Source organism: Podarcis bocagei (assembly GCF_964188305.1).
Source record: "Podarcis bocagei genome assembly, chromosome: 3".
NCBI lineage: Eukaryota > Metazoa > Chordata > Lepidosauria > Squamata > Lacertidae > Podarcis > Podarcis bocagei.
Window position 1 is genome coordinate 35,769,174 of NC_138127.1, and position 27,414 is coordinate 35,796,587.

General features: G+C 41.6%; 1 protein-coding gene and 1 long non-coding RNA gene across 7 annotated transcripts in view; one reads left to right on the forward strand and one right to left on the reverse strand.

Moving 5' to 3' along the window:
• The first annotated feature begins 1,630 nt into the window (after positions 1-1,630).
• On the forward strand, positions 1,631-18,183 carry LOC308583033. Of its 3 annotated transcripts, XR_014005999.1 has the most exons (5): positions 1,631-1,982; positions 4,788-4,996; positions 11,569-11,705; positions 11,853-17,710; positions 17,778-18,183. It is a non-coding gene; the product is annotated as an uncharacterized lncRNA (long non-coding RNA). The 3 variants fall into 3 exon arrangements; XR_014005998.1 differs by having other exon boundaries at positions 11,569-17,710; XR_014006000.1 differs by lacking the exon at positions 1,631-1,982 and adding an exon at positions 2,980-3,103 and having other exon boundaries at positions 11,569-17,710.
• A 150-nt stretch (positions 18,184-18,333) lies between these two features.
• ATG5 (autophagy related 5) overlaps positions 18,334-27,414 on the reverse strand; it is a 29,948-nt gene continuing 20,867 nt past the window's right edge. For all 4 annotated transcript variants that reach the window (XM_081186668.1, XM_081186670.1, XM_081186671.1 and 1 more), the window contains exons 7-8: positions 21,671-21,788; positions 18,334-18,824 (exon numbers count right to left, since the gene is read on the reverse strand). In XM_081186668.1, the coding sequence (XP_081042794.1) occupies positions 18,688-18,824; positions 21,671-21,788 (255 nt within the window). In that variant the 3' untranslated portion in view covers positions 18,334-18,687. The remainder of the gene's footprint in view (positions 18,825-21,670; positions 21,789-27,414) is intronic.

Here is a 27,414-nt window from a genome sequence, read left to right on the forward strand (position 1 = left end):
ATTTATTCACATGTTCATTCTGCATTCTGCGCCTATGAACTTGGATTACTTTTCTGTTCTTTGCAATCCTTCCACTTCACAAAAACATACACAGATAGAACAGAAATCTCACATTCCTGCAAAATTGGAGAGGCGGTATTTTAGAGGAGCTCTTGCTGACAATTCTAGCAAGCAGTTCCTTTGACAATTAGAAACTTCCTCTCCAGTCATACACGCTGAACAGCAAAAGCAACATCCCAGTTGCCACTCATCAGCTTTGGAACTAACTTTCAAAGAAGCCAGCACAATGCAATGTAATATGCTTTTACTTGAATGCTGGGAAAGTATGTTGATGATGCATTTGTGAATGTTATGTACCCTGAGCTTTTAGGAATAATGTGTGTAAAAATCCCAAATAAAAAGAAAAACTGAACAATAACAAAAAATGTATGGCAATGGTAACGGCAATGGTAACAACAACCATTAATTGCACATTCTCAAAGGCAGAATAATTGTGTGTCAGACTGGCTCGATAAAACTTCCTCTCTACCTACCCTCAGCATTTTGTTACCTTCAAACCAAGTGTGTGATTGGTGAGGCAAACAGAAGATGACCACATATTTTGTTCTCTCACATTTGAAGAGCAATAACTATCAACCCTAGTTCTATGCTCAGAATCTCTTAACTTCATTCATAAGCTTATATTGAAAGTGTGAGGGAAGATAACCCTTTTCCCCACTCTTGAACAAGCTCACTTTTTGAGGTAGGCATGGCAGTTAAAGTGGTCTAAGAGCCATCTAATCCAAGTGAAGTGATCTCAAGTAGGTGGCTTCAGAGTTGCCTTTTCCCACTCACTTCAATTCTTTGTTTCCTGGCCTTTTACAAACTGATGTATTAATACAAGTGGTGCAACAACTCCAGTCATTTATCTTCCATTAGTTTATCTTGTAAGTTTGACCCTGAAGTAGGACTCAGGATTAGAAATATTACACATGGAGATTGCACCCATTTAGCACCATTTGTTTTCTTCTCCCAGCCTCACTTGCTCACTTCACTTCCATGTGTGAGGGAGAGGATAATATAAACAGAGTGGAGCTCTTAAACAGATAGGTGTTGTGTTCACTTCTGCTCCAGGTGTTATTGCAGTGACACACAGTGAGTGTTACTGCATTAACTGTCAGTTGATTCCCTGTACACCCACACAAACACAAATTACTCCTACCATTGTGACCTTGCCAGTATTTAGTAGGCCCTGGTGTTTTGTTTTGTTTAACATGCTTCCTGGTTTCTTCCATTATGTCTCTCCTGACTAATTGAATGGGCTCACCTCTTTCTCTTCCAACGCACAATTTGGTAACAATGGAATTTAAACTTTACACATATATTGGTTGCTGTTAAGAAGGTAAGTCAATTGGGGTTTGAGGTGCAAAGTTATTGTTTTAGGGTTGTCTTTATCTTTTTTGGGGGTGCAATTATATCCAGAACCCCTGGCCTACCTGGCAGCAAGTCAGTATGCCAACCCCAATGTTCAAAGTCCAAGGGTCAATCCGCACAAGCAAAGTCCAACAGTCAGGAAACACACTTCAGGGTCAAGCCAATTCCAGCAGTCAGGATAGAGTCAATCCCAAAGCACAGCCCTGTAGAGGTCCAAGAACACCCAAGCCAAGGGCTATCAACATGGGCAGCTGAGCAGACACAGCCCTTCAGCTCTGCTCCCCTTTTGTACTTTGCTGATTGCAGCATCTGGGCTTGACGAGGCAGGTGACCCTCACCTGTTCCAGTCCTGCTCCAGCAGAGGAATCCCACCCCTCTTCCCAGAACTAGGGAGCTGGGCTGTGGGCCCTTGCTTGCCTCAACCTCCTAGAGCACCACTCCCACTGCTCCTCATACCTCAGGGCCCACTGTGTTTGTGGGGACTGGGGCCCCTCTGGCTCTGGTGATAGGTGCTGCTGCTCTGGTTTGCGCACACTGACCTCCATCCCCTCATCATCCTCCGTCACCCTGTGAGTACTTCCTTCCCCATTCCCTGCTTGCCCAGTCTGCTACACCCCTCGCCGGGATCCTCTTCCCTCTGTCATCCTGCCAGTTCATGACAAATTACAAAATGTGCACGCTTTGCACATGTGTGCTTTACAATTACACTTTTTAAAAAGCAAACTTTCATTTTACACCCAGGGCAGTTGGGATGTTAAGCCCACAAGGCCTAAGGCCCAGGCCTTTTGTGCCAGGCCTCAGATTGCCTTCTCCCTCTTTTTAACTTCCTTTATCTTTTTTTTTTTAAATATAGGGCAATTGGGAGTGCTACAAAGTGAGATGCATGTGAGACTTTAGCTATCACACACCCTAGGCTGTGTATACACATTTAAAACACATTTGAACCCTATCCTTCTCAAAAGCTCTAGGCCACTGCAGCTTGGTAGGGGTGCAGGGAGTAGTAGCTCTGTGAGGGGTGAACTACAGTTCACCTAGGATTCTTTTTTGGGAGGGCGGGGATGTATGCTTTAAATGTATGTTGTGTATGCACCCTAATTTGCCCAGAGGCCAAGGCAAGCTGCAGAGAAACAGTCAGGACGTGCCCAGGCAGTTCTCCAGCAACCAGCCTGCTCTGCTGCCACTGCTGCTGCCCACCTCTGTGTGAGGCTGGTACTATGTGTAGAGAGGTGGGAGGAGGCCTAGGGGCAGGGTGGGAGTTTGGGTCAGCTGTAAGGTGCTTGGCAAAGTCTAAGGGGAGCGGCAGGGAGCTGTTGAGGTCTGGAGGGATTGGCGAGAAGGGGTTCAGCTACTAGTAGTTTTAATATGTACATAAGATCTTCTTAATAGGTTATGTGGGGTGGGGGTAGAGGGTCCACTCAACACACAGCATACCTTCCAAGTGCCCCAGAAAAAATGGGACATCCCATATTTTCAGGTGAAATCTAGATAGCCATTATAGGTGCAGCACTCTCACACCCCAAAAAAGCACTGGGGGGGGGGAGGCAGAACGAGGCCCAGGTCATGGTACTTGCCCAGGAGCACATCTTGGAAGGCACATGGCATTGGAAAATGTTAGATGGTATGACACAGTGAACTCAAACCAGAAAATCTTGTTGGTCGCCATATCTCAGAATAAGTCCTGACAGCCAGAGTAAATTTTGCCCTATGACAGTCAGCCTAAATGTGCATCTATAAATATAAACTAGCACATGCAAGTTTAAATGGGCATTTGTACAGTGGGCCAGTACCCCAAGTGTTTGAAGTAATTTACCACACAATGTCCCTACTTTATACCTTAAAACCAGGATTAACCATATGTTTGAATGGGGTATATATGCATACTCCACTCACCCCTATGATTGAGAATACATGCATTCAGAACCAAAGCTTCAGAGATAGGACTATGGCAAATATTTTTACCTTTCGAACCACAAAAACCAGGATTTTTACAAACCATGATGAAGCAAGTAGGGACAAATCATTCCTTAGAAATGAAACAAAAAACCTGTAACCTTTCCTTAAGGAAAGGTATCCAAACCAGAGACAGAGATGTTTACCAAGCACACTCTCATCCATTGGGCTATACAGCACAGGTATAGCGGTTAAAGTTGACTAACAGAAAGACCAAAACCTGCTTCATGTCTTAACTGTCTCCGCTTCTTAAAGAATATTTTCACTCCCATTCTACTGGTCTACTTCTAGTATAATAGATGGGCTTGAGATGAATATCTTAAGGCAGTAGACTAAAGGGGTTGGGCTTCACTCCAATACCCAGGTTTAGTTCAGGGCTAGGGAACCCATGGTCCTCCAGCTGTTGTTGGACTACAACTTCCATCACCCCAAAGAACTGGTCATGCTGGATGGGGATGATGGGAGTTGTAGTCCAACAGTACTGGGTGGGCCAGAGGTTTCCCAAGCCTGTTTTAATGTTAAAGAAGAATCACCTCACCCTCCACTTTTAACCAAACTAACAACTGCATTAATTGTAAGAACGCTTGTCTAGTTTGTCCTTCCATTAAGTACTCAGGCAGATTACCAATCTACCAGGTAGGTAAATGTGAGAAAGCCTTGACACTTGATAAGACCACGGACTTTTACCACATATTAGAATGTGTGGCAGGAAAAACACCCACCCGCACTCTTATGTTTGTACTAATACAAGAAAGCAAGTAACCACATGGCAGAAAACCTGACCACATGACAGATTAGTTGTCAGTGTGTTCAGCCTTTGTGACATGACAGTGAGGCCTCCCAAGCTGTATATGGGTTTTTTTCTCTTAAAACTTTAATTAGCCTCTGGTAAAAGCAAAGTAAAACTGGTTGTTGCAGTCAACAGTTTCCTCATATGAATTAAGTGTTGGGGCCAAATGGGCTCAGTAGCTGCTCTAAAGGAAGGATGAGTACTTGTCAGTCCCTTAAAATAGAGCTGTCTATCAGGTTCTGCCTCTTAATTAACACGCCCTTCCGACAGGTTAAGCCAAATTTCTGCAATTAGACGTTCGAGAGGAAGGCCACTATATATTATTAACTTTATATGTAGGGTGTGTTCTGCCTCGTGCCTTCAGCCACACTTTGGCATTTAGGCCTTGCACAACAATAATTTAACAAGTCCGTCACCACATGACCTTCTGTGCATCCCTTTTACTTTATGCATGTTGATGTTGTACACAAAACCTACACCTAGAAGGCTTACCTGTCCTGAGATGGAATAAGTTGTACTAGGGATGTCAATCAATTCAAAAGTTTGTCATTAATCAGCCACAGGAGGCTTCTTCTTGTGCTCAAGACAGTAGTACTACTTATCTAAGCTTAACTTAGCTTAACTTGTCTTACAGGCACCTCTGGAGGAGCTCCATACAACTGCAGAATCATAAAATTGTACAGCTGGAAGAGACCCCAAGTATCATCTAGTCCCAGCCCCCTGCAATGCAGGAACCTCAGCTAAAGCATTCATGAGAGATGGCCATCCAGCCTCTGCTTAAGAACCTCCCATGAAGGAGAGTCCACCACCTTCCTTCATGAATTGATTGCTCCTGCTATTTTCGTAAGTCATTTAGAGGTGTTAGTAAGCTCAGAACACAAGAAATGTGAAGGTTTTTGTTGCAGTGGTGCTTTATGGCAGCAGCTTTGGAACTTGTTGGATTTGGTTACATCCATGCTGAGTGTAGAATAAGAACAAACCAGCCATAACAAGATGGGTCACACAACACAGATAAGCTTGGTCCCCCCGGATTTTTTGTATTTTAATACAAAGTTCTTGATTTGCCCAAGGAGTGTCTCCGAATGCTATGCAGTTCTTACAACACAATACTTTTTGACTCCTTGTCAACAGTGCCAGAGTCTGGCCTGGAGATTCCATAGTCTGGCTCTTCTCCAAATAGTTCAATCACCTCTTAACCGAGAACCAAAATAAAGAGCTTGGAGTGAAATGTGTCAGATTTAACAGTGATTGTTTTAAATCTTTTAACCCACACAATTGGCTTATGTTATATTCAGGGTCCAAATAATCTGATTTCTCTGTTGGCCTTGTATTAGAAAGCAAGGGCCCTTGACAGTGAAGTCAAGTCAAAGATACAATTTAGTCACCTGCACCCCAAAATTATGGTGACAGATCAAAGGATACACACCAACATAATTTTCAACTCTTTGGAACAAGACAGAATCAGCATCAGTCCTGCTAATCCTTAAACGTGCCCTTAACATCACACTCCCTCTTGGGCTTCTCCATCTCCCTGTGGCATATGTTTGACCCATCTTATTGCTCCTTGTCCTAGATTGGTGCGGTGTAATTCAGTGGTGACAGTCTGATGGCCATCACACCACACCCAAAACACTTCTAGGCTTCGGCTGTAAAGCCCATTAGTTAAGAATCTAGTTGAACACCCTCATTCCTCATTCTCTTCTTTTTCTTTGCTGACACCATTTTGACATTTACCTTTGTCCACTGGCATCATGAAGCTTCTCCTCTTCCCATTTTTGTTTTCTAATAACTAATCCACAACACAAACACTTAGAGCATATGCATACATTTAATAAAAAATCGGGAGGGAAAAGGTTGGGAAGGCAAAAAGAGGTGCTGGAGAAGGGGGTGATGGTGAAAGAAATATAGTGCCTAGTGGAAGGGGACTGCACAACAACCGACAAGGAGGTGGAATTGGTATTCCAGAAAAGCAGGAAAAACTGCAATGCTATACACAGACACTGGGGAAGAAGGAGGAAGTCCCATTGCACCCAGTCCTTCTGTGTAAATATGCATAGTGTCACATATGATGGGGGCAGGGAGATAATATTTGCCCGTCCACCCCAAGATGTTGAAGAAGTGCAATTCCCCTTAGTCCTAGCAAGCATGGCCAATAGCCAGAGATGGTGAGAGTGGTACTTCAGCAATCTCCAGAGCATCAAAGGTCCCTCACAGCTGATCTATATGCCTCTGAGCACAGGTAAACATGGAATAGCTAACAGGATGGAAATGCTGTTAATCTAAACATAAAGGTAAAGGGTAAAGGGACCCCTGACTGTTAAGTCCAGTTGCGGACAACTCTGGGGTTGTAGCGTTCATCTCGCTTTACTGGCCAAGGGAGCTGGTGTTTGTCTGCAGACAGTTTTTCCAGGTCATGTGGCCAGCATGACAAAGCTGCTTCTGACGAACCAGAGCAGTGCACAGAAACGCCATTTACCTTCCTGCTGGAGTGGTTCCTATTTATCTACTTGCACTTTGGACGTGCTATCTAACTGCTAGGTTAGGAGGAACTGGCAGGAGCAGGGACTGAGCAACGGGAGCTCACCCCATCGTGGGGATTTGAACCACCGACCTTCTGATTGGCAAGCCCTATGCTCTGTAGTTTAGACCACAGCGCCACCCGCATCTCTTTAATCTAAACATAAAAACCAATAAATGGGCAGAGCTATCCAACGTGTCTTTAGCGGACACAGGAGCCAATTCATAGGGGTTGAGGTCTCTTTGGCCCCCAATAAAATATTTGAGGATGCCAGCCCCCCCCCCAAGGTGATGGGTGTTGCCATTCAAATGTTGGGCATGTGTTGCATCTTGTGATCAATTATGTGAGGTAGGGTGTACCTGCCCTGCCAATATTTTATTCAAGTTGGCACCCCTGCTACTGGAGGAACTGCTTACTAGGCCCTACTGGCCTCATTCTGGACAGGGCAGAAGGTGTTGGTGCTTTCTGTGGCAGATTCTGCAGTCATACCTAGAAGACTGAGGCTGGGGCTCCAGACTGTGTGTCTAAGAATACCGTATTTTTTGCCCTATAGGACACATTTTTTCCCCTCCAAAAATGAAGGGGAAATGTGTGTGCATCCTATGGGGCGAATTCAGCGCGCCATCCCGCTGTCCCCGGACCTGGTTTGGAGGCTGGCGGCGGGGAGAAATGTGATTCTCCCCGCCACCAGCCCCGCAAGCTCAGGGGACAGCTGGGAGGTGCAGCGCACCTTCCCGCTATCCCCCGACCTGGTTTGGAGGCTGGCGGCGGGGAGAAGCCCACTTCTCCCTGCTGCCAGCCCCACAAACTGGGGGACAGTGGGGAGGCGCAGCGCGCCCAGGCTTAACTTCACGCAGCTCTCCGCAAGCCGTTGGAGCCCGGCGCCAGGCTCCCACAGCTTGCAGAGAGTTGCCTGCATGCCGAAGCCTGGGCGCGCTGAGCTCAGCGCACCCAGGCTTTAAGCTTCGTGCAGCTCTCCGCAAGCCGTGGGAGCCCGCACTGGAGAGCTGCCTGTTCTGGGGGCTGCGGTCGGGGGAAGCTCGGGCTTCCCCTGCCCCAGCCCCGCGCCTGGGGGGGAAATAATTGTTTTTCCCTTTATTTCCCCCCCAAAAAATTAGGTGCGTCCTATGGGCCGGTGCGTCCTATAGGGCGAAAAATAACTTCTGTATTTGTAGCTTCTGTATTTTGTAACAAAGAATACTTTACCTGTGTTGTTTTTGCTGTAGCGCTGAACGATGCATGAGTGAGACCTGTGATTACTGTTAAGTGAAGTATTTAAACTTAATGTTGTAGTCAATTCACTGTGAGAGGGGTAGAGGCGGGGGAGCACAATCATGGGTGTTTAATACTCTAACAACCTATATTTCCCACACTGTGCAAACAATGCACGCATGTCTCTCTTGACTAGACAATGAGTCAAGCTTCACACACTTTTTTTTTCTTTAATTCAGGCAATCAGGCAGTCATGCACACACATGGGACATCAGGATTAACTAGTAGTTTCCAGCAGTTTCCTCCTCCCCTTTCCCAGTTTTTCTGTTTTATATTTTTACTCCAATTGGTTTCAGTGGAAGGGAAAATAACTGCATGAGTTCCAGTGCTGGCATCGTTTTCCCTCCCTTGTCAGGGGCATGCCAGCGGCACAAGACCATATTTTAATTATCAGGATCCAGCTTCTTTTCTGATCTGCCACTCACATACCCAGCACTTTTTCTTCTACCATTGTCACAGGAGGATCAACAACATCCAACGGCCCTCAGCTGCCCTCCTAAGAAGCTGAGAATTGCTTCCGAAAATATCCAGAACTATTAACTCATCCTCCCTACAATCCCATCACCTGCTCCCTTTACTGGTATCCACAAACTCATCTGTCACTGGCCTCTTTGTGACATCATGTCCTTCCACTCCTGTCTCTCTGCTGCACATGCCTGGAACCACCGCTGCTCATGAAATCCTTTCATAAGAACATCAGAAGAGCCTGCTGGATCAGGACCAAGAGCCATCTAGTTCCAGGACTCAACATGGCTAGCCACATGTACCAGGAAGCCCACAAGCAGAAGCTGAGAGCAGCAGCAGCACTCTCCCCTCCTGTGCTTTCCTGCAACTGATATCAGAAGCATATTGCCTCTCACAGGGAGGGCAATACATCCTTATCATTTCTCCCACTTCACTGTAATTTACCCCATCCCTACTAATAATTTCTCAAGCTCCCTTGTCTCCCATTTTGTTGCCCACTTAACACTGATTGGAATTACCTCTGGGAAGGGACCATGTCACTCCTAGCTCTCTGTGCGGCAACTAGCACAACACAGAGCTACAAAAAATCCTGAATATGAATACAGTGGTACCTCGCAAGACGAATGCCTCGCAAGACGATTTTCCCTATGGGCTTGCTTCACAAGACGGAAACATCTTGCAAGTTTGTTTCCTTTTTCTTAAAACCGTTAATACAGTTGCGACTTGACTTCGAGGAGCAACTCATAGCACGCGGTATGGTAGCCTTTTTTGAGGTTTTTGAAGACTTTGGTGATTTTTGAAGCTTTTCCAAAACTTTTCCGACACTGTGCTTCGCAAGACGAAAAGAACCGCAAGACGAAAAAACTCGCGGAACGAATTAATTTCGTCTTGCGAGGCACCACTGTAGTAGCAATAGCTGTTGACTAACTCTCACACCAGGTTTCAGGGCGCCCTTGCGTATCTGCCACAAGGTGTAACTTCCTACTCATTAAAAGTGAAGTTCTTTCAGAATCTGCAGGTGAAGGGTCATTGCTCATTTGAAAGATTGTAATTAAGTAATAGAGTTTCTCTTAGTCGTGATTATGATTCATTTTCCCTCACACCCCACCCCTTTTTCACGCAAACACTTAATGCCAGAGTTGATTCCTGTTCCACCTGCATATACTTGTAAGTCAAGGAACAAATGGGAGTCTCTGTTCTGTAATCACTTCTTTGGAAGAAATGTGTTGTAGTTGATCATTACCACCCTGACCCCCACCCTCCACCCTTTACAGTTTGGCCACAATCCAGCCCAAATTCAACACTTTTGTTTTTAAAAAAATCAATCACTTTTTAATCCCATTCACTTTAATCAAATGCACAACAATTCCATCCGCTTGACCACTGTGAGGACAGGATGCTGGACTAAATGGGCTATTGGCCTGCTCCAGAAGGTTCTTCTTATGTCCATATATATATATAATTTCAAAATTAAACAAATAAAAGTGTTGTGCTATAAACCACCATGGAGCATTTAACTCCCTATGGGTGATCTAATTTGCATAGAACATACACTTCTCAAGCTTGGTTTGGGAAACCACTCTACCCAAAGGCACAGGAACACACCCTTAATGGTGCATTGCTGTTTTGGGAGCGGGGGTGGGGGGACCCCAGAAAGTTGCACAAGATCTAAGTGCTTCATTCAGAGTTGCTGCCTGCCATTTAGGGTTAGGTGTTTACAAAGCTTTCATGTCAGTGTAGGTGGAACTACACATAATGTCTAATACTAAGGTTGCTTAAGCATTTTATTCTGCCTTTAGGAGGAACAAGAATTCCTTCACTGAGTACCTTTTCAAAATTAAGTTTTTATTTTTTAAAAAACTTTTTTTTTTTTTTTTGGTTAGTTACAAAATGACCCAAAAAGACACACCTATCCAACAGCCCACAGAAGCGAACCGGAAACAACATAGCCCACTTTTTCATACAGAATATGAAGACAAACTGCAGGAAAGAAATTGGAATAAACAGGCCTCATTCACATGGCATGCACATCACTTGATTTATGCATGTTCATTCAGAAGTACAACTGGTGCTATTTTTCAAGAAATAGAGTTGCCGGAACTCACCATGAACATCTCCTTCATTCTCTTAGAATGGCAATGATGCCCACCTGGGAGGTGCTGGAAGTGAGTTTGTGTGAGTTCCAGCTGAAAAAAAGCCCTGATTACAACCCAGTTGTTTCCATGGGGTTTACCCCAAATAAAATGTCTTTAGGATTGCAGGCTTACAATGTGATCTTATGCATGTCTATTCAGATGTAAGTCCTGTTGCATTAAGGATGCTTACTCCCCAGAAACTGCAGTCTAAGGTACCTTTTACATTTCCTGATCACAGGGTGGCTTGTAAGACTCCCGTCAGACCACATCATTGAATGTGGCAAGGTTGGAGGTGACGGAAGTGGCCTCAAGCACCCTTGACCAGGGTTTGAGAGGAGAGTTTTCCCCATGAGATGCTTCCATAGGCAGAAGAGAGAAGTAGCAATTTCTGCCACTTCCTCCTCTACCTAAAGACTCCATGAAAAGCTGATCTGGAGTGTGACCCACTGGAACAGGGCGGGAGGTGGTGTGGGGGGTGACAACAGGGGAGGCAATTGACTCAAATCCTCCACCCATCCCCTTCCTCCAGCAGGAAAATGGAAGAAGTGCTTCCTGGAAGGGTATGTCTGGATCCAACCCATTACTACTGGCAGCTGAACATGTGAACTGTTCAGTTGAAAGCATAGCTTTGAAAGCAGAGTGAGGGATGTGAAAGCTGTGTCCAGTGTTGTATCTATGGAGGTCTATTTGCATAAGGAGCTCCAAGTTGCACTTATCATATGTTCAGCACATGTAGGTGAACCCGCCTGCAGAACAGAGAATCCAAGTGTTATACATGCATGTTTGAACCAGTCTTGGAAAATGGGGGACCAAATTTAAGGGATCCAACTCTCTGATAAAAGCTTTCAGTACTTTTCCACATTTTCCTGACAAGTGAAACATACATTTCCTCCAGATTCATTTTGAATTCTTAGTTCCATCCCTTTTCATACTGGGTGGCACCAGGTGATAGAAAGAAAAGTGATAAAGAATCATAGCTGAGCAAACCTTTCTCGGTGATTTATAATTACTATGATCTTTTTTAGAACCATAGATGAAAATTAAGAATGACTTTCCATAGCCCTTGATGTTAAGAGTCATTTCCTCCAAGATTAAAGACATGAGCTAAAAGGGAGCCCTTGCTTGAAGTGGCATGACTTGAAAATCAAACTCATTCACCCCGGTGAGTAACAACACTATATCCTTGGCTGCCAACATTAAATTTACACAGGCAACTTTCTATTGTATGAAACTGATGAATCACGTGTTCTTCTATTGTACCTTTTTTTCTTCCATGGTTATTATGCTTTCCTTTTCCTCCTCTTTTCAGTTCTTCTGAAATATGATTAAACACTGATTATTGTGAAGACTCCACCCCGCCCCCTGGCCACCAGTCTCTTCCCGATATCCTCTTCCACAGGGTTTGCACTGAAGTAGGAGGCCTGAAAAGCAAGCATGCCTAGACATATAGTTTCCTGAGGGCAAGCCTTAAGATGCTCCAGAGGGTCAATTAATATAAAATAGAACCTTTATGACCACCACAAGGCTGTTATCTGCCAAAGGATAGAAAAGTAGCCGTCAACCAGCAAAAGAGGGTATCATTAGAAAAACCTGGGAACAACTAAGCTTGATTCAATTGTCAGCAATGTTAAAGAAAAAGGATAATTACCAAGAATAAATTAAGTCAGTTAACAGCCTATGCAAAAAGAGAAGCCATTACTGCTTTACATTTTTCCAGTTATAGTTGCAATCGTTGCTTTACTTCCCCAAGAGGATGTCCTAGACTGTCTTCATATGACAAACAGTGTAGTAAGAGTTATGTCTCCAGCATGAGTCTTCCTGGAATCATCACGCTGGTGAGACGGGTTCCATGCCTTGATGCTCATGCATTAGTTACCCTCCAGTTTATTTAAGAAAAACCACATGCCAGCCACAGCCATTTGCCTACTCAGCAGGGGGTAGCCCTCAGTTTCCCCAGCTGAAAACAAATCCCACCACTAACAACCTCAGCCTTATCGGAATTTGGTCCGATAATCTGGGAATGTGGAGTTACAGGGCTTTGAATTAAAATGCCCTCTTAAAATGGTTTCTGAAATCTGCTCTATTTACGAGTTGTGAAAAGTTGCCTCATACTGTCTAGTCATAACATTAAACGCCAGAGACAAAATGCAGAAAAGGGAATTCCTTTCTTCACAAAAACACTCGCTGCGTGCTTCTGACAGGCCAACTGCTTTTGAGTTAGGACATGAGCTGGCATGGCACTTTTTGTTTCAAAGGGAGACAGAAAATGAAAGGGAATTCAAAATGAAGCAGAGCAAATTTATGTTCTTCAATGGGGATACAGGAATCTGCGCATGTTTAAAGCAGGCTTTAGTGCCACCATCCTTTGCAAACACTGTGCGTGCATTATCTAAATGATACCGAAATCCAGATGCAAGCTCTCAGAAATAGAAAACCAAACTATTTTGGAGAGCGTGGGAAGTTAAGAGTCAGTTCCTATTTATTAGTAATTATTTTCAGCTGTGTTGGCAAATGATTAAAACAAATTGCTAGCCTTTAATGATACATTGTATTTCCCTCTTTTTCTTCAACAATCAAATGGAAATTATTTCATCAGTAGAAAAGTGATATACTGTACCTGATGCTGGAGAATATTGGGAAAGGGAAACAACATGCAAAGTCACCTTTTGGCATTAGGGCAATTTCCATTAAATTCTTGGGGCAGGAATTCAGCAGATGATGCGGACATGACTTGCTATTTGGTTATTCCCATTTACATTCTTCAATCACTACTGTGTTTCGGGATGGTTTTCTTTTTTAAAAAAAGAAAAGCCGCAGAGTTATCTGAGCAGGGGGAACTCTGTATAACTAGAAAATTGTGTCTGGCCTTAATTTAGTTAAGGAGCTAGGCAAGCTTGCTTCCGTGCCCCATCAGAAATGGCAGGCACAAATCAAGAGTGTCTCTGACTGCACAACTTAAGCAGGGTTTTATTCAAACATTCCTATTCTTTTGTGCTAAAATGCAACATTTTATGCACAGCCAGATTATGACTATTGTCCTAGGGATAACAATATGCTTTTCAAAGTCTTGCTCTGAACCCCTTAGTTCAAATAATGTGTAGCTCCAACATAACTTTCTCATTACAATTACTTGCAAAAGATGTTAAGGAATCCATAAAATAAATTCATGCAAATCAATTATCTCAAAATTACTTTCTGAGAAACTATTTCAGTATTTCCATCTAGTGAACAAACCTGTCTGACATTTTAATCAGTTCACAGAAGTAAACATGCTTGGAAGAAACATAGTATTCCATTCATTGTAAATACAGAAGAACAATCACCTTGAGGCCTAGGGGAAGTACTTTTTATTACAATGGCAGCAGAATGGTATTTACATTTTCCTGTTTGTACAATGACTCTCAGTGCTTTGCTTTATCATTATCAATAGCAGTCTTTCATTAATTGCACAACAAGCAGATAAAGTAATTATTAATTTTCCATTTCCAGACCATATTATTTATAGGGCCTTATTTTTGTTGCGTTAGGACACAGCAAGACAGCATTTATTTATTTTAAACAAGGCCCTGTCAGAAGGCTTACAATGCAAAGAGTATTGGTCAAACTTAATATAAAAGTTGCCATACATTTGAAGAAAAAACATGTTCAAAACCACCCAGTTTTTATACTCTGTGACTACGATCCTATGCACTACTTTACTATTATTTATTGAATTTATATACTGCCCTATACCCGGAGGTCTCAAGGCGGTTCACAGAACAAAAATACTTTTGGATATCTCCTGGACTTGTTTACATTTAGTAGGAATTTTCTTCAAGTCCATTTTAAACAAGAGGCCCTGCCTACAGCTGCATGGCATGTCACAAAATGGTTTTGTCATTTTTTCTGAGTTCCACAGGAATTTCTAGCAGGCAGCAAAAGTAGGGCTGCTGCTCAAGAACTGCGTTAGGAGGCTGTGCATGTGGACCTGGGGGGAAGTGACTGTGATCCAAGTAACCTTTCCTTATTAGCCACTTTACCAGTGCATCACATGTATGTTAGAGGTGAAATGCATACTAGATTAGATTAGAACTGCTATTCTAATCTAATGCACATAATTAAAATAACAGTGATCTTGGGGGGAAAAACATGCTCTTTACATGTATTTATACTTACTCCAAAAAACGGGGGAGGGGGGTGTATATGCGTGTGTGTAATATATCAGGAATTGGCACCTGCTTGAATTTCCCCATCTCTTTTGTTATCTCACGTTTGAGATGTGATCACGAGTATATGCGAGTTAAATTTCATTTTGCTGTTGTATAGTGTAGGGTGAAAGTGACCACTGGAGACTTGGATGCTGTAATTGAACCACAACATTGGCCTACTTGATTTTTGTCTTGAGCTACTGTATTAAGTGACATCAGTTATGGCTACTCTGGTTTAAAGTATCATGCTGAGGACTCCATGAGCTATGCTCTAGAAGGACTCAAGTTTTGGGATAAAGTTCCATTTATGTTCTGATGAATAGGCAGCTGCATTTTTTGCTAAGCAAAATGCCAACCTAAAAGAGTCAAATTTCACTAGTTCAAAACACTTTAAGGCAAATGATGGAAGGAGACACACACTTTTAATCTCATTAAAACAGATGTTATCCTCCAAAGCATTCTTAAATCATGAGATTGTGCACACATGAATTCAGCTACCAACCATCCATTGGTTGCGCCATCAGGTGCAGAGCATTTTCCTATATGCAGATGCAGCTTGGAACAGGACAACTAAATATACGCCATCTCAAGCTTACACTAGACACATAAAGATGCAAACAAGACTACATGGGAGAATCTTCCCTGAATGGCTACAGGGAACGAATAAATTGCCTTTGGTATGACACCGAAGCAGAAGGGGTGTTACATCCTATTTCTTACTTCTAATTTAGTGAATAGCTGGCACTACGATATAGCCAGAAAAAGTGAGCTACTGCTTTTTTTTTCTTGGTTTTTTTCTTGCATTTCTGCTTTATTAGAATATCTAAACTCAAGACTATAGCACACAAAAGCAAGCTTGATTAAATTCAGGCATCACATCCCACCATGGCTGAGGAAGCTGAGATACATTTCTCAATGGACAAATTAGCATTTGAAATTGGCAAGCAAACAATAAATCAAAAACCATGTTTTAAGTACAGTTCTTTGGGGCTAGCTGTAGTTTGGTGTGATGCCTGAATTCACAAACCAAGTCTCATCAATTACTGCAACTCCAGAAAATTCTGTAGAATGAAAATAATGCTAAGCAAATATAAAATTAAGAGCAAATGAACAGCTTATAACCATGCTGTGACCATTGTGTGTTTAACTCTCAAATCATTGTTCAACACCTGAACTATGATTAGTAAAAACAATGGTTTGGTGTGGTGTATGAATTAAGGACTAGAAATGTCTTTCTGTCGCTAGCTTATACAGACAAGTTTGGTTTCCAGGAGTATCTGCCTAATAGACACAAAGCTTCTTCAGGCATTCAAAATCTGTGCAAAGTAACTGCACAAGGGAGGTTACAGCCATAAGTACACAAGCTCCACACACCCCTCCACTGTTTTAGATGCCCTGCATATGCTGAAGAATAATATTCTGAAGCAGGGAGCCCACCCTACTCATCAAAGCATTCCACATCAAAACAGTTGTTTTATGCCCAGCAACTATTTCCTTCAATTATCTTAAATGTTAATTATTATAAATGAGTAAAGCAATCCGTAAACCAGCCTATAAACATTTGAATAGGATTCAACAGGCTGCATATTTCCATTCCACTCCATTTAATCAATTATGAAGTCATTTTTGCAGAACTGCTGAACTGAAATTTTATTTGACAAAATACTAATTCTTAATATTTGCCATTGAAAGGGTTAAAAAAGAAGTAACATTGGTACAAAAAAAGGGAAAGTTTAGTTGTCATTACTTCATTGAAAGCTTTGTACACTCAAGTTACAGCTTAAAGGCCTTAGGGAAAAAGACATGTTTAGAAGGCTGGTCCAGAGTAGGGCAAAACAGTTATGTAAGAGCTTAGTATAAAATTGGCATTGCCAAAAATGCAACTTATTGAGTGGAATCCAGTTGGGGTCACTTTGCTGACAAAAGGCATCCACCAGTAGAACAGGGAGAGAGGCCTTTATTATTGATTCTCAGCTTTGCAGTTCCCTGTCATCACCAAATTTGTCCTGAAGGCTTAGGGGTTCACCAGGACAGACATGGGAGGAGGCACTGCCACTAACTGTCTCCTTCCCCATTCCCCTGTCAGCAAATCCTTCTCTCAGCAGAGTAACACCAAAGTAGCTTTCACTGATTGTTGCTTATTTTACTAAAGGAGATTAAAGACATTAGACCACTATTGACAGAGTTGAGGAACCTGTGGCCCTTTGAGTGTTGTTGGACTAACTCCCATTATACCTGACCATGGGCCATGCTAGCTGGGGCTGATGGAAGCTGAGACCCATTACTATATGGAAGTCCACAGGTTTCACAGCCTTGCTTTACACCAAAAAAAAAATTTCCTATCTACCTAAGAGTATCACATCTTTCTTAAGGATGCTGGGACAAGTGCACGGCAAAACAGTGAGAAGGAAACTCCAGTCTTTTCAGCATTTTGTAAAGATGCTTTACAGGCATACTTTTAAAAATGATTTAGTTGTAAAATAACCCCATATTTCCTGTTAGATTGTTTCCTGTTAGATTAGTATTAAGTAGAATCCTCCTTTGTAGTCTTCATTTTCCTTCTTGTAAAATACATCAGTTGATCTACCCATTTTTCTTTGTATTTATTTCTTTTTGGTTTTATTAAATTCTATTTTTCCTTCCAAGGCCTTTCCATTTCCCCCTTTGCATGGGCTCCAGCTGGAATCCTTGGTGAAGAAACCTTCCTTAGCCAGCAAAAGGGCAGGATTCACGGAGCAAAACTTTTCTTATAGTGCCTTCAACCTTAAGAATTAGTCAGCAGCCCTGTCTTGGCAAAAAAATGCCAGATCCTTTCATCTAGAGCCAACTCTGCATTATCAACTCTTAACTTACGCAGGGCAAGTCTAGTATCACAGTATCATTTTCTCTTGTTTTATGACAATTTCACAGAACTACTTTGCTGGAGCTGCCACAAAGCAGAAAAGTAGTGCTAGGAAGTAGCACAACACTGCTTCCAGCAGTTGAGGTTGAGCTGCCACAAAGCAGAAAAGTAGTGCTAGGAAGTGGCACAACACTGCTTCCAGCAGTTGAGGTTGTTGCTTCAATCATTCTTTGGGAGCTTGAGACAAAATTTAAGACCCATCCCCCTAAATCCTCCAATCTGTGCAGATAATCTGGCATGAGGGAGATCTTCACATGGAGCATGCTGCTGTTCACAAGAGTCAATATATTTGTTTGTCTTTTTAAGAATATATTCTAATAAAGCTTTCTTATACTATTTTCTGACTTAGGACTTGCTTGATTAAGGCATACATTTCAGGATATTCAGTGGCCATCTCCATATAAATTATGCAACAGAGTCCAATCATAAATTACTTGAAACTTAGTCATATACTGCAGTCACCAAGACTTCATTTCAAGTAATATGATCAGAATATAATTTGTGAAATACAAAACATACTGTGATGATTATTTTAAAAAATCATTTTCCTAGTATAAAATTTAAGAGACATTACTCCAAAGTAAGGAGTTTAGCTTAGTTTCAACTTTTCATAATGGGTTCCTGCAAGTGATTATTTATACAACTGTTTGTCTACTTCTCTAGAATAAAACAGCGTTTTCACTGTAAAGACAAGCCATTGCAACATTAGAAAATACCCCTGTTTATTTATTATTAAGAAATACAAAGTGGCACTTATTTCCACTTACTCCCCATGCTTTCAGCTTCAATTTTTAAACAAGAAAACAGAAGTCTTACAGCAGCCTTATAAAGTTTCTCATGTCACAGCTGAAGTTAAATGACAGCAGTGGAGAAAACATGGGTGATGCAAAATATAGCCTGTCCAATTCCTCTTATCACATGATGGATCTTTCTTCCTGTTTGGCTTGCAGCAGCAAAAGTTTTTGGTCATGTCACCCTCATCAAGCCTGACACAACTTGAAGTTGACTTTGTTGCTCCAATCAAAGGCTGATCCTCATGCATACCAGTTGACACTTCAATCTGCAGGTTGTGGGATAACACTGATGTGAAGAAAATTATCAGGATAACTCATATGTTCACTTAGCCACTGTACTGGCGTTTCCAACATCGGTTCTATGCCATGAATCACCACTTGGTTCTTCTTTTCACCATCTAATTTTGAAACAGACAGATCACTTATCAGACAATCACAGGCAAACACATGTTTGAAGCAAAGTGCATTTGGTTTCATTACACAGTGAAATTCTGCAGAATCCGTGATTTGTAGTTTTGATTATAATCTTGCTACTTCATATTTAACTGAATGATCCCTCATGATAAATGAAAAGTTAATTCTAAAAAAATGAAATATTCTGTTATATGAATCATAAAATGATTCCTGCACCATTGTCTTTTTTTTTTTTTTGCAACGGTTATTATTTTAATAAGGCTATGAAATAGATTTACTGTTCTTCCCACCATGTAAATTGAATGAAATCATGTCATATGAGCAAGCTTCTGCTCTCTCACCAGGACTTTTCTTCTCACCTTGCTGCCTTCACACTCCACCTCCAAAATCAGCAGGGGGGAAAGGAAGCCCCACTGTGCAAACAAGGGTCTCTCCATTCATGCACAGGAACCATTGGATACAACCTACTGCGTGTATTCAACTGTTACTCAAAGCACATACAGTGAAATGAATGTTTACTTAGGTTTGAGTGGAACTACAAAATAAGTGCACATTAATCACAATTAAATAATAATAATTCACAAGGCACAGTGGGAGGGGGTTATTTTAAACATTTCTATATAGGCCTTCATTTTAAAAGATTCCAGGTAGATAATAAAATAATTAAAACCTAGTATAATGCACTTCTTGGTAGCTGCTCCTAAACTCCCTCCTTAGAGAAGTTTGAACTGGCTCCCTCCTTGTTGTCCTTCTGCTGGCAGCTGAATACCTTCTTATTCCAGCACTTTTGGGAACTGACTGATTTTAATGAAAGGGCTGGTGCCATGCTCTTTTTAATGTAATACTCTGTATATTTTTAATAGATTTTAAATATTTATATATAGTTTTAATTTTATGACTGTTTAATTGTTTTTAAATGATGCAACTCCTATGTTTTTAGCTGTTTCTATTTAATTGGTAGGCCACCTTGAGCCCCTGACAGGGAAAAAGGTGGGGTATATACAAACAAACAAACTTATAATAATACAGAACAAATAACAAATAAAAGAATTAAAAATTACAAAGCACACTGTGAGATAATTAGAAGAATGAGCAAGTATTCAAATTAAAATATGTTGGTCAATAAAAATGTCTTAACCTAGCGCTGAAAAGACACTGGGTATACTGCTTTAGTGAGGGCTTTCAAAAGCTGGGGCACCACCACCGAGAAAACCCTATTCTTTACATTACATACCTCCACTAACAAAAGCAATTAGAGCAGGCCTGAGTGGAACATCTTAAGACAGAAACAAAGGTGGGAATCCTAGTGGCCAGAGTCCACTAGTTGGAATGGTTGGATGTGTGTAAATATAGGGTACAATCCAACTGGCTCCTTTGTGATCATGGAAGGGCCTTGGATCCAGCAGAGCCATCCACTAACAGAAAGGGGGATTGTTGCTGTCCCCCCTCCTAGCCCCTGTCCCCCCAAAATTATGAAAACATGAATAGCTCTAACAGCAAAATTTTTACTTCTGTGTATCAGTAAAAATCCAGCTAATTGAATCCAAGCTGTGAAGAACCACATGCCTGGGGTTTGCACTGCATACATCATGCTGAAGGATTTCTGCCTCAGACCCTGTGGTAATAGTCGGTGGGGTCAGGTCAAAGAGGGTTAAACTGAGTCAGGATATAGCCAGCCAAAAGGAATCCATCAAACACTGACTTTAAAAGGGCAATTAATCTTAGGCAGAAACTGCTTCCTGGGGAATGAGATCTCAATCTTAAGAGCACACTACATGATGTAGCAGTAAAAAAGTACATATACAAGCTTAGAGAGCTTTTATCCCATGATCACAAACAGAAGGGGAGTGCTGTTTATAAGAAAAATACAAAGCTTAATACTTTAAACTTCTTCCGGGCTTCTATCTGTGAGAAATGAATAAAATCATAGCACCTACAATGTATACCTGGCCTACTTAAATATTTAATGAATTTAGGCAGAATAAAATGATTTAAGTTGTGAGGCCAAGGGACAGGGAATATTCTGATAGAGAGAAATAGTGGCAATACGTACACAGTAACATTGCTACAGAATACATTTCAGACTGAAATGATGGCATCATACCCATGCAGTGTCCTATTCTGACAACATGAAGAGTGGGTAGGTGGAAATGAAGCCAACATCACCATCTAGAAGTGCTTCACACTGTATGACACTCTGCAGATATCTATTATCTGATCCAAGAAATTGATAAATGATAGGTCCAAAGAGAGAGTATTGTTGAGGTCTGCCACTGTCACTAGTAGTGGGCAGATTTCTCAGAGTAAGTATATTTTTGAAAAATAGGTTTTCTGATGCACCTTTCTTTAAAACCAGACACTAGATATATTTAGCATGCAAATCTTAGGCTGCATCATTTTAGTAACCACTGATGGTGCTAACCTATTGTCCTAATTTTCAAAATGTTCAAACTTAATTCTAAATTAACCCAACTCTACAACAGTTAAGGGTTGTCCAGCCAAGATACTCAGTACTGCCCAACATGCCTAGTATTAAGTTCAAGCAACCCTACTCTTTTTATCACACATGGTGCACTATTGCAGATTCAAAAATGCATGGTTTGCTACATCTACATTTTGTAGAATATTTCCAGTATAATTGTCTTTCAATTAACTTTTGTATCTCAAAAGACTGAGACAACTTTAATTCTGCTAGTAAAGTATGTTTAAAAAGGACTGTAACTGATTTTCTTACACAGCAATCCAGATAATAATTTAAATAGCAGCTGATCAAAAATAATTTTCCCTGGAGCCTACAAAGTACAAGAGTTATCATATTTTCAGTTAATACCTTCAGGATTAATTGCAGCAGGGCAAACTTCTTTTAGGAGATCTCCCAGTGTATGAAACTGTCCATCTACAGCAACAGGACGAAACAACTTCTGTATAAAAGGTCGCTCAGTTGTGGTCTGGCAGTAACAGTAAAAAATTAACAAATAAGCATCTATATGTAACTATCTTACATCAGTATAATGGATAAAATAGGCTCACTGTGAAATACTGCAAACAAATTGGCTCTGCACGTTACAAGAATCTATAAAACTCAATTTATATTACTTTCTTTGATACTTTATACACAGGAATTTTATTGACAGTAGTAGTAGTTGACATTTTAATGCTGATACATGTTGGACTGGGCAATAGGAAAGAAAGATGAAGATGGTGATCAGAGGAAAGGTGTCATTTACTCTTAAGTTTTCTCTAGTTTGCAAAGAGTAACTGCTGTATATAAGTCTATGGAATGGTTCTCAAGCAATGCTAAACCTTGCTTTAACATTACAAGGATGAGCATAGGGTAACCTCAGGCTTGCACTCTGGCCCCACCAGTAAGCTGTAAGTAGACTGGAAGCCTCCATTTCCAACTAATCACAGTTCAGCCTTATGTCCAAACCCTAAACTATGGCTAGTATCAACTACAGTTTTGTAGAAACAAGCCAGCTTCTTAAACTACAGTTTGCTGGGTTTGATAACACAGCTACTGGGAGTTAATCAGGAACAGAAGTTAAAGGTTCTAACCTTCTCTTTGTAGTGATCCCAGAGGAGGGAGCAATCACAAGGCCCACCTGTGGCTCATTCTCATAAGACATTTCTATGGTTTAGCATTACATCTGGGTCAGCCATGTACCACATCAAACTTCATGTGTGAGGTGGGGCAATAAATTCATTTTGAATTGAATTGCCATAAGAATTTTACCTACTTTGTACTTATGTCTCAGCTAGAATTAAAAACTGGGAGAGATGTAGTAGTTAAACACGGCAGAGTTATCTTAAACTAATATGCATAATTATCTAATACAGGTCACTCGCAACTTGAACAGGTGTTACATTATGGGGATGGTGTGTATATGCAAAAAGGTGTAGTCAATCCATCCCCTTGGAACAGCTCCCATGTGAGCAATCTTACCTTCCAGAGATGATGCGCCAAATAGGTGTCACCTCCCAAACAAGCAAACCACTTTTAAGCGCTCGGCCTTGCTTACTGTGCTCTGGGACAAAATTTTGCAGGATGATATCTGTGGTCTCCTGAGAGCCTCCCAGAGCCTGGTAAGCCATAGCTGTCAACTTTTCCCTTTTCTTGTGAGGAATCCTATTCGGAATAAGGGAATTTCCCTTTTAAAAAGGGAAACGTTGACAGCTATGCTGGTAAGCAAGGCAGGGCGCTTAAAATCTCTTTCTGCACCTGGAAACCCTGCACAAAGAGCTGTTGAACTCTATGCTTTCTGTGCATTTAATCTGTGTGATTTCAACTGGCTATGTAAAGTTGAAACTGCGTAAGTTAAACGCGCACAAGTTACAAGTTACCTGTAGCTTTGTCCACAGGTATCTTCGACTAAATATTACCAAGTCTTCTTGGTAAGGACATTGGCTTACATACATTGTTTAAAATCCAGTTAAGCCAGCAGTTTATACAGGATGTAATCATAACATAAAAAGCACAACCCACAAATTATAATTCAAGAAAGCCAACAGACTTACTAGTCTTTACATCTACATAAAAGAATGGGTTCTCTAATTGTATTTAAACCACTGCAAATTACTTTACATGTTGAACCCACACTGTAACCATATTATGATTTCCATATGTCAACAGCTTAACAGTATAAGAACTGTAGTCCTTCTTTGGATATATCAGCATGCATTCCCCCCCCCCAAAAAAGACTCTAAAGAATAAATCTAACAGAAGTATTTCATAATTTAACCAAAAGAAATCCCAAAAAGTTTATTTTAAATTAAAAGAGAAATTAATTTTTATTTTTGTTATGTTAATAAATGTTCTACCCATTCACACTGTGAATTCCTGCAGTCAGTACCTGCTTGGCATGCTCAAGTTCATGACATCAAATAGAGGGGTGTGTGGGTGTGGGTGTGTCTAAGTGTGTGTGTGTGGGTGGGTGGGTGGGTGGGTGTGTATGGGGGGTGTCTTTCTTCTCTCTCTCTCGCACGCTGAAGGGCATGAAGCCCACTGTCACAGTGATGAAGATGAGATTGATATACCCCGACAACTCATTGTGGAGATGTTAGAGGGCAGCAAGAAGGTACACAGCTCCATCTTCTCACACCAATCATGCCACCACTGTAGCAATGTCAGCACTATGGTGAAAATGACTGAGGCAATGAAGTGGAACCATGACATCCCACACCAAATGTGTTGCCTCATCATCTCTTCAACTCCAAAAAGAGCCTATCAAAGTTGATAGGGAGGGGTAAGGGTGTTTTGTTTTTGGTTTTTTAAAAAAATTATTCAAACATTTTCCACAGTTGCAATGACTGCTAGAGGCTGGCAGCTCAACTGAGATGTTATAAGCAGTTTTGTCAATATACGTTTCTGTAAGACATTACTCCATAATCTTTATTGCTACAATTTGAAATACAAGACATAATCACTCTCAAGTGCCACAGAGGCCCATTACTACAACTACCGTAATCCCAAATAACAAAACCTTCACAGCTTAATGCAATCCCTGCCCCTCAAAAAAGAACCCTGCTCCCAGAAATCCAGGTAAAGAGGATTTACATACACATGGGTTCATACCAAGTCATATTCTGAAAACACATATATATTGTAACTATACTGTGTCTTTCACCTCCCCTAATCCCTTTTCTACTGTATTCAGCACTCTGAGGGCTCACTGTCCAACTGAGGCATTTAGAAGATTCCTGGAGGTAGAATATAGCCAGTGGTAGACTTTTATCATCTATAAATTTGTCCAACCCCCTTTTAACATCACTAAATTGGTGGCTATTGACACATCTTGTGGCACTGAACCCTTCAGCTTAGCAATGTGCTTATATTTTCAACTATTTCAGCTATAGTATTTGCCAACAATTGGAAATAATCAGATTTCATGTCATCTGCAAATACTAAATTGCATACAACACACACACTTTAAAGTACGATTTGCTGAAAGCTAATAATTATATAGTTCTTAAGGAATTTGAAACAACTATACACGTAGCACACCCATAGCGGAAACCTTTAGTTGTCATGGTCTGTTATTTCCTAAAATGTTATCATTATGTCTACAACAGTATCAAAGTAATGTCAGTGATACTTAACCTAAATAATATGAATGTCTCAAAGACTGTGGTTGAATTAAGGGCAGCCATTAGAATTACACACACATCTGGAATGAAGTTAGGACTTATTTATTTTTATACAGTAATGTTTATTACAATTTTGTCTAGACAATATAATGCTGAAAAGATTTTGGTCACAAATAGTTTAAGGACAATTTTCCTAATCATATGTGGGCAACAACCCATGTCTTCCTCATATCCTTTCATTTGGCAGGATATGCTGTAAGGAGTAAATGTAACTTTCTGATCTCCTACATGATTAAGAGCAGCATTATTTCAAGAATTGTGGATAAATTATGGCAAATGTTTAGACTGAGTATCCCACACAGTCTGCTTACGAATCTCTTACCCACCTTCTTCAAGATGCCACCCAAAAAACCTTAATTTTACTTGCAGTTTGTTCAAATTTCTTTTATTCCTTCAATAACTAACACAAATTACAATCGTTGCAGTGTTTATAGAAAACTGCAACTGCCTTGGCATAGCATAGCAAAGCTTATGCAGGCAGCTAAAATGACGTGTATGAACATAGTTCTGGCTTTTCTTCCTTCTTGAATGGAAAAGCATTAATCAGTATAGGAAAAATTAAGTTGGTTAAATTACATTATGCAGCTATAGCCATTAGCTTCTTTGGTATCATATGCTGGTAGAACCAATGATAGCAGAGTGATCACACAGACAAAACTTAGAAAACTTAGAACAGACATGGTAAAGTAGGGACGCAGGGTACTTAATGACTGTAGATGGAATCCAACTTTTAAAACTGTGATTGCTGGAGACTATGGTCTGGGTTGTAAGACAAGTTAACTTAAGGAAGCCCACAGAAGGAAGGTTTCCTGACCCCCTCCTCCTCACTTGCCGCCACTCTGAAAAAAAAGCCTCTTCAGAGGATCAGGACCCCTATTAAACTTAATAGTGCTGCAGAAGCTGGATTAATTTGGGGGGAGAGGGGAGGTCTCAATATTAGATTATTGTTATTAAGCGTCTTACATTGCATTCCCCAAACAAACACTATTCATGCTACTGTTCTATAACAGGAGGAAAGAAACACAATAAAATTACCTAATTTGAACTAAATCCTGAAGCTGTTATTACATGGTAATAACAACACTTTTCACCACTGTGGCAAAGGGTAAGGGAAGATTGCTGAGTTGCAAGAAAGCAACAGGTATAACACAGGGCTATGTATGCCGAGTCTTGTGTGACTGAGATGTGGAACAAGGCACATAAAAGCCAGATGTCTACTCAGACAGATCAGGTAGGCTAGCTGCACAAGAGAAGAGTGTTGACATGGCACCTCATCAGGTGAGGCAATGGTGATAGCAGGATGCAGCAACTGTAACAGCTAACTGGGGCAATGGAGTAGCCACTTTACACCTGCCTTTCCCTCCAATGGGAATGGGCTACCTCTGACCAGGTATAACCCAGGCTTAAGCTTGGGTACCAGGGGCATATCGCAACTGGCATCTATGTCAGTCTGCCTGAACAGCTCAAAGGTAGGTGTCAGGGAACTGCCATCGGAGCATCAGGTGGTGGAGGGGCTCAGGGAGGAAGAAAGAGACTCAACAGCTGAAGCAGGCACCAGCAGGGGGAGGAGTGATTCTCTGAGGGAATGTGAGCAGGAGGGAGGGCTCAGGGACGCTTCCAGCGAAAACAGTGGGGAGGTATCTGAGTCTCACATAGGGAGACCTACACCTCGCCGGAAACTGTCACGCCGTGAGTCCAGGAGACGCGTTTCCGTTAAGGAGCTCCTTTGCTGGAAACGCTTCCGCAGACAGCCACTGTCGGACTCTACTAGTGACTAGAGCAGACATGTCTGAGGAGCTCCGTCACACACTGAGGTTTGTGGGGTCGCACAAACTCTGAGGGAGCACGATTTTACGCACAAGCAGCTAATCAATCCCTAACAGCAGTCCGACAGTCTTTGTACGCTGCCTGTGCAAGAGAAAGCATCATGAGCGAACCAACCGGAACCGGAGGAGCTGGGGTTGGGGCTGGTCCAAGCTTGGAAGATAGATACCGAGCGTTGGAGGTCCAACTGGCGCTGCAGACGGCGAGGCTGGAGGAGAGAAGGGCTCAGGATGCAGACAAGAAGGGGAGAGCCACTCAGTTCCCCAGAAAGGTACCAGGATTGGTGCAGAAGTTTGGGGGGGACCCCAAGGATTACCATGCCTTTAGGACAGAGATGCAATATGCACTTAATGTGCAGTTTGATGAATTCCCTGATGAGGAATCACGAGTTGCTTTCGTGATTGGGCATCTTGAGAGGGGGGCGAGAGACTGGGTTCGACCCCTGATGGCAACGCACAATGACGTACTAAAGGACACGATGAAGTTCTTTCGTGCAATGGATATCATGTTTTCCAGCGATATTGAGGAAGGGGTGGTGCGCAGACAGCTAATGGCTTGCAAGCAGGGAAGCCGATCTGCCCGTGAGTACTGGACTGAGTTTACCAT